Source organism: Rhinatrema bivittatum, chromosome 2 (assembly GCF_901001135.1).
Source record: "Rhinatrema bivittatum chromosome 2, aRhiBiv1.1, whole genome shotgun sequence".
Lineage (NCBI taxonomy): Eukaryota > Metazoa > Chordata > Amphibia > Gymnophiona > Rhinatrematidae > Rhinatrema > Rhinatrema bivittatum.
Genome location: NC_042616.1, coordinates 158,725,864 through 158,733,587, shown reverse-complemented (window position 1 = coordinate 158,733,587; position 7,724 = coordinate 158,725,864). Strand labels below are relative to the sequence as shown.

At 41.5% G+C, this 7,724-nt stretch overlaps 1 protein-coding gene across 3 annotated transcripts in view; it reads right to left on the bottom strand.

Moving 5' to 3' along the window:
- Positions 1–1,310: 1,310 nt before the first annotated feature.
- Positions 1,311–7,724, bottom strand: part of SLC25A40 (solute carrier family 25 member 40) — a 127,197-nt gene continuing 120,783 nt past the window's right edge. For all 3 annotated transcript variants that reach the window (XM_029588800.1, XM_029588801.1, XM_029588799.1), the window contains exon 11: positions 1,311–4,381. In XM_029588800.1, the coding sequence (XP_029444660.1) occupies positions 4,260–4,381 (122 nt within the window). In that variant the 3' untranslated portion in view covers positions 1,311–4,259. The remainder of the gene's footprint in view (positions 4,382–7,724) is intronic.

Here is a 7,724-nt window from a genome sequence, read left to right as displayed (position 1 = left end):
ATAAAATATAGCAAAATTCATGGCTACTTTGATACACTGACATCCAGCTTAGCCTAATGCTTTAGCCCATGTAACAACTAATTATCAGTAATCTTGTAAAATAAAACACTACATGGTTTGTTCAAAGTTTATTTTTCGTTTTGTTTACGCTTTTTTTCATAGCTAGTGGGGGAAGGGGATAACTTGATGGTCACCTAAATTACTTTACTCAAACTAGGGCTGGTGCAAGAGTATTTGGCACCCTAGGCGAATCTTTGGTCTTGCACCCCCTTCCCCAACTTACCTCTAGCACAGCCACTCCCTCCTACTGACTGAAGTGGATCCAGAACAGTCGTCCCCTCTTTGGCGGTATTAGTGCTGACACAGCGCTCCTCTGGGCCTCATGCTGGCAGGATTGTGCCGCTCCCAAAACTCTGGGCGACCGCCTCATTTGCCTAATAGAAGCATCAGCCCTGACTCAAACCATTTCTACTGCTGCTCCTTGGCCCACCGGTAGGCAGCATCAAAGCCTCAAGTCTGTGGGTTGCCTAAAGAGCAACCTCAGTCAAATATCTGGAGACAGCCATCCCATGACATTCTCCCAAACAGTCAGGCCGATACAGTACAGTGCGCTCCAACGGAGCGCACTGTTAGCCTGCTCTTGGACGCGCGTTTTCCCTTACCCCTTATTCAGTAAGGGGAGGAAAACGTGCGTCCAACCTGCGGCACCTAATAGCGCCCTCAACATGCAAATGCATGTTGAGGGCGCTATTAGGTATGCGCGCGGGATACAGAAAGTAAAATGTGCAGCCAAGCCGCACATTTTACTTTCAGAAATTAGCGCCGACCCAAAGGTCGTCGCTAATTTCTTCCGGCGCCGGGAAAGTGCATATCATAGCGTTATTAAGTTGGAGGTCCTGAAAAGTAAAAAAAGTTAAAAAAAAAATTTGAACTCGGCCCGCGGCTGTCGGGCTGAAAACCGGACGCTCAATTTTGCCGGCGTCCGGTTTCCGAGCCCGTGGCTGTCAGCGGGCTCTCCTGGCGCACGCACCGGCGAAGGGCCGGTGCGTGCGCCAGGAGAGCGGGCGTTCGTCTGCTCTCCCGCAGACTTTACTGTATTGGCCCGAGTATGATTTGAGCTCTGTCCTGCAGAGACTGCATCCTATACATATTTTTTTGCACACATCTAAAATTTGCAATGGACATGTCCAAAGGCCCGGGAGCTAACTCTCATAACCACAACGGTGAGCTGCAGCGCATCAGCAGAGTGAGGAGCTGGAAAAAGGAATCAAGTCTCCTTGTGGAAAAAAATGAAGGCACTAAATATCAGGTAAGATCCAGCAAGCACTACCGTTTATTTTTTAATTCAGTAAAAATGAGTTTTTAGGATGATACAGAATAACTCTGTTTCCTACAGATACAAATGATAAATATCACATTTATTTACACAAGATGGTAGCAAACCAGTTGAACATCAATCAAAAACTAATCTCTGGTCACATCATGAAAATTAAAACATTTCCATCTAACAAAAAAAATAAAGCAGGTGTAATAGTTAAATTTAAATAATATATTTTAGGAAGATGATAAACCTGACGTATCAACCTTCACGGTTGAAAAATGAAACGAAGGTACGTATTTTATATGTAGTGTTCTCCTTGCGCACAGCATCCTTTTAACAATGCAGGAAAGCAGAGCAGCCACAAAACATGACTTACCGCACTCAGAGAAAGTGGTGGGTAGCACGTGTGTTCGACAGGACAAGCTCAATTGTTATTCAGCAAGCACCCTGCTGTGACTAGGGCTCCAAATGAATCCAGGCGACTTGATTTTGTACGGAGATGCAGTGACAAATGGCAGCTCATGAAAATGATTTGGCTTTCTTCTCACTGACTATCTAACCTTTTTAGGGACACGTTTTATTGCTGCTATTTTGTGCACAGCTAGATTTGCCCTTTTATGCAGGAGATATTCCTGAATTTCCAAGCTGTGCTTCCTTCCAGGGACTGAGCCCACAGCACTGGACACTAGCCATATTGCTCTAATGTTTTTACTGAAATGTCTATTTCTCCTCCTCCACTGACAATTGGCAAAACTGGATACAGCTCTAGCTTAAGTAAGGCTGCATTCAAAAGATTACTTCTTTCATGTTTGAGGGGTAGGGAAAAGGAATAGTTCAAGCATATTGGTCTTTTGGGTAAGATCAAGGGTAGCATAAAAAATGGGGTTTTGAGTTATAAGCCTTCTTGTCCTTTTGGCTGTGATTGAACATGCAGGGGTTACTGCCAACTGAACCCAGTGGGGAGAAGCTGATGTGATGACCAATGGAAAAGCAGGAGGATTAAACTGCCTATTAAAAAAAAAAACGAAACCCTGTGTGACAGAATGAATAACTGGGTGAAAAGCAGATAATGGAACTTGGACCAGCCTAGTTTGACAGTTCTCAGTAACTAAGTCAGGCAAGGGTGATTCTTCTGATTACCAAGTCAGATAAAGTTTTAATGTGAATGTTTCGCATTATCTACCACAAAAAACACAACAAAAAACCTTCTCCCTATTTTTGACAAATGTACAAAAGCCTTTTAACCTGGGTTTCATTCTTACAATAGGCAACATTAAAAGGTAGGCTGCAGATTGGTTTTCAGGATATCACTAATAAATATGCATGAGATATATTTACATACAATTGAGGCAGTGTGCACACAAATCTCTCTCATACATATTCATTACAGATATTCTGAAAACCCAACCAGTTGGTGGCCCTCAAGGACTGGAATTATACACCTTTGACATTTAGCTTAGCAAATGATAGTATAGATTTTTACTTGCCTGAAATGTTACTGTACTAAATGAAAATGCACAAAATTAAATTATGTATGGCATAAATACATGCCACTTCATGGAGGGTGTTAACCAGTGACAACAGCAGCTTTCTTTGCTCAGCTAACAGTACTTGGGGTCCTTTTCATGTTCCTTATTTGCCTGTGCATATGAGTGATCACAGGAAAGCATAAGTTGATCAGAGTTGCTTCTTATCCAAAGTGGTTAGGGATGTCATAAAAGCTCAAACATTCTTTATAAGACAATTTTATGAAAGAAACCAGTATCAAATAGGAAAGTAATGGTACATTTTCTAAAGCACCAAACTAAGGGCCCACTGCCTCTAAGAAGCTTGGGGGTTAGAAGAATAAGATTAAATAACCACCATATTTGCTTTCTGTTAGTAAAGCACTTTGGTCAGAAGTGCTATACAAAGACAGAAACATTATTATTACTTTGGAATACAGGTGGCACCGTGTGCCTTTTTAACTCACAATCTAAGTAAACAAAAAGGATAAAACTGGTACAAAGGTTTGATTCAGGACTTATATGTTTCTAAATTTTCATACAAATGACAGGGAATGTTGAGAAAAAAATAATTTATACATGTTTCACCTTTAGTAGATCATTTTCTTCTATTCAAGATATGCCTCCTGCTTCATTAATATAAACCTCATGGAATAATTAAATCTATTACAAGCTGGTCACATGCTCCCTGAATGATGTTTTATACACAATATGAAAGCTACTTCCAAGACAAAATTGTAACGCAAAAGCAAATTCTTAAAAAAAATCTGCTTGATTTAAATATCTTTATGAATGATTTGACCTTGCCCATGTTTACATTTTCCCTGATCATACAATATCTTCTTGGCTCTATTATGTACAACAGAGACTCTCTAATTAATGTTTAACTATATTTAAAATGGAAAAAAAAACAGATTGGTTGTCTTTCCTTGCTTAATTGTCTTAAAGAATGGTGACAAAAATCAACATTCATAAAAAGAAACAACAAGTAACAAGTACAGCGCGTACTGAAGCTGTGATCAGGCAAGACGACGACGGGTGACATCATCATGTAGACTGGAATGTACTGTAGACTGTATTGTTTGTGCATTTGTCAATAAAATATCAATAACAACAAAAAAGAAACAAGCCAGCGTTGAACAGGATGTAAAAAGAAAAAGAACTAAAAAAACAAACTATTCATCTGTTTTTCACTTAGCAATGTTTCTTTTGCAAATGTGCGATGATTTCGCCCAAACCACGAAATTTGCTTCTTGTTCCACGTCTTATGTTCCATAGGCTCAGAATGATGGAAATATATTGTTGTTCTGCACATTTTAGTCCACTGCACTGGTTAGCAACTCCAAACCAGAATGAAGATGTTTGACAGATGTAAAGTTCCACGTTAGCCCAGCATTTCTTTTGGACTTTTCCCATCTGTGGGGGTTGATATTTTAAATACATTTTAGCTGCTGCTGCTCTTTGTTCAGTTTACGAAAAAATGCCTTTCCGAATTCATAAGTGCTAATCATTATGGCACAGGCTGGTGCAACTTTAATTAGCCGAGGGATTAAACCTGAATTTAAAAAAACACAAACACATGAATGAGATGATGCTTCAACAATCCTAGCAAAGCACGAAAAGGTAGTCTCGCTTTTTGTATCGCTCAATGCAGCTTCTTCTATGGCATGGAAATCAACTTTAACTAACACAAAACACAGACCAATCAAATGCAACATTTTGCAATCATTACCAGGACCTTAAGTATTAGTTGTACAACAGTGGTCGTATATTTCTCATTTAAACTGAAATTAAACTACGAATCAGACTCAGACGTTTGATCAGAAACTAATAGCGCTCATCACATGCAAATGCATGTTGATGAGCCTATTAGTTATCCCCGCGAGATACTGAAAGTAAAATGTACGACCACGCCGCACATTTTACTCTCAGAAATTAATGCCTGCCCAAAGGCAGGCGTTAATCACGGACAACACTGGCAAAGGGTAAAGAACAGCAGAAAAAACTGCTTTTCTGTACACTCTCCGACTTAATATCATAGTCATATTAAGTCGGAGGTCCCAAAAAATAAACAAAAAACAAAACAAAAACAAACAAACAAAAAAGGCTGTCCGCCGGCTCGCGGGTTGGAAAATGGACACTCAATTTTGCCGGCGTCCGTTTTCCAAACCCATGGCTGTCAGTGGGTTCGACAACCAACGCAGGTATAATTAAGCGTCAGTTGTCGGACCCGATGACAGCCGCCGCTTCCGCTATTGAGGCGCTAGGGACGTGCTAGTGTCCCTAACACCTCCTTATTAGCGCGGGCCCTAATTTAAATAAAGAATCGTGTGCCCAGGAGAGGTGCCTGGGCGTGCGTTGGGAGAGCGGGCGCTCGCCTTGAAGCGCCGGCTCTTCCGCAGAGTTTTTTGAATCAGCCTGTTAGTTTCTAAACAGAAAAACGCCTCCACCTTTGGAAAGCAAAGTTTCTTTCCTGAGGAACTAAGGGATATAATTTGGCCAGTGAGAGTCTCCCCTTAAAATCTGCCTCTGGAGACATTCACTCGAGATCAATCAGATCCTTCACTGCCTTATGAAGAGGAAAGGATTAGAATGGCTTTCTATTACTAACCATAATGGGATCCTCTGCTGAAATGGAAACTTTCTCTTTTTTATCCTCTGTAGTATTTAAAGTACACAGGGACTGGGAAATTAAGGATGTAAGCTCATCCTTATGAAAGAAACATACCCATATCATCCTCCCCCTCAGGGGATATTCCCCTTTTTCCAACTCTTCCTCGCTATCACCTTCAGGCATTCTAAGAAATCCATCAAGAGTATCCTCGGAAACAGAACTATTTTCCTTTCTTTCTCCTCACCGGGCTTTTTCTTGCTCTGCCTTCCTGATAAACCTGAGAAAGTTGGAAGAGCTAAGGCAGTTTCTGGGACTACACTCTGAGCCAAGCAAAATGCCTGCTGTAAATATTTAACAAACTTTCTAGACACTCCACTGGAATATGCTAACAGATTTACCTGGAAACACCCCAGGAACCTCAACCAAGTACTTTCTACCTATTACCGAAAATTCACTAACTGGGGAACCCTGGACACTCCATTGTTTCCAGCATCAACACCCTCACAATAGGACTACATGGACTCCATCCTCAGATCCTTTGCCACCAGCACTCCTAGCTATCTTCAAGACACCACCGACTTTCAGAGGAAGAGGAATCTTCATTCTATTGGTCATCTCCCAGACAACACCATTCAGGTAACCATGGATGTTGAGCCCTTTATATCAACATCCCCCACAAAAATAGATTACAAACCATCAGGAGTATCATCCCAGATGCCACCACAGCTGAACAGGCCAATAAACCTTAACATTTTGTCTCACATACAAGTCCTCTTCAGGTTTGAAGAGGACTTGTATCTGCAAGTCAATGGCACTGCCATGGGTACCCACATGGCTCCATAATATGCCAATATTTTAATGGCTGACTTAGAACATTTCCTCGACTCCTACATCTAGAAGCCACTCCTCTACCTAAGGTATACTGTTGACATCAGCATCATCTAGACCCATGGACCTGAAGTACTTAAAGAATTCCACCAAGAATTTAACTCCACCCCACCATCAACCTGAGCCTAGAACAATCTATACAGTAAGTCCACTTTCTGGATACCACTGTCCAACTTCATGAGGGACACATAAGAACTACATTACATCGGAAGCCCACAGACTGCCAAACATATCTCCATGTGTCCAGCTTCCACCCACCCCCTACCACCAGGTCCATTGTCGACAGCCAAGCCCTATAGTACAATCTATGGTTCCCAGTTGAAACCACTGAAACACATCATCAAGGATCTACAACCCATCTTAGACAATACACTACCCTCTCACAGGCCATGGGTGTCAAGCCTATCCTGGCTTACTGATAGCCCCTCATCCTCAAATAGATATTCACCAGCAATCACAAATGGTACAACAATGACACCAATTGAGGAACCAGACCCTGCCAGAAACCCAAATGCCAACTTTGTCCATATAATAACACAGGCAACACCATCACAAGACCCAACATCAACTACAACATCCGGGGCTCATTCACCTGCTCTTCTTCCAATGTAATGCATGTTATCACCTGCCAGCAATGTCCCTCTGATGTTTACATAGGACAAGCAGGTCAATCCCTAAGGAAAAGAATAAATGGAATAAATCTGACCTTAGAAATGGCAACATTCAGAAACCAGTAGGAGAACATTTCAACCTTCCAATGCATTGTCTTTCTGACTTTAAGGTTGCCATACTCCTTATAAAGGAACTTCAAAGGGACACTCCAGCGAGAAATTGCTGAATTGGAACTGCTTAGATCATTGGGATAATGCGGTATACTAATTTAAAAAATAAATAAAAAATCTTAATACCATCACCCTAGGTCTGAACAAAGACAATGGCTTCATGGTACACTATAGATATCTATGAGCTTAACTGTTTTCAGATCTTTCTGTCTTGTCACACTTACCTCAGGAGTCAAACTGAACTATAATCCTATTAACACTCTTTCCTTACCCTTTCCTGCCTTGTTGAGTGCCTTCTGTTCGTTCTGTATCCTTCCCTCCCATCTACTCATCATAGTGTATACTGTACCCACCTCCTGTACTACACTTCATGCATTTGATGGTCTCTGTCCTCAAAAACTCATGCCTCAATAAATTGGTCTATAAGATGCTACGCGACTCTTGTCAATTTTTCTATACACTAAGGCCCAGGCCAAGGAGGAAGCCTCTTTAAATGGAAGAACAGTAACTGTCCCTTTAAGGCCTGCTCTAACCTGCACAGGGCCTTCACGGCTGGGTGAAGGAGGCTCTAGCTTTTCTTCACTTCCCTGAGGTCCCAAAATAGCTGCTTTCCT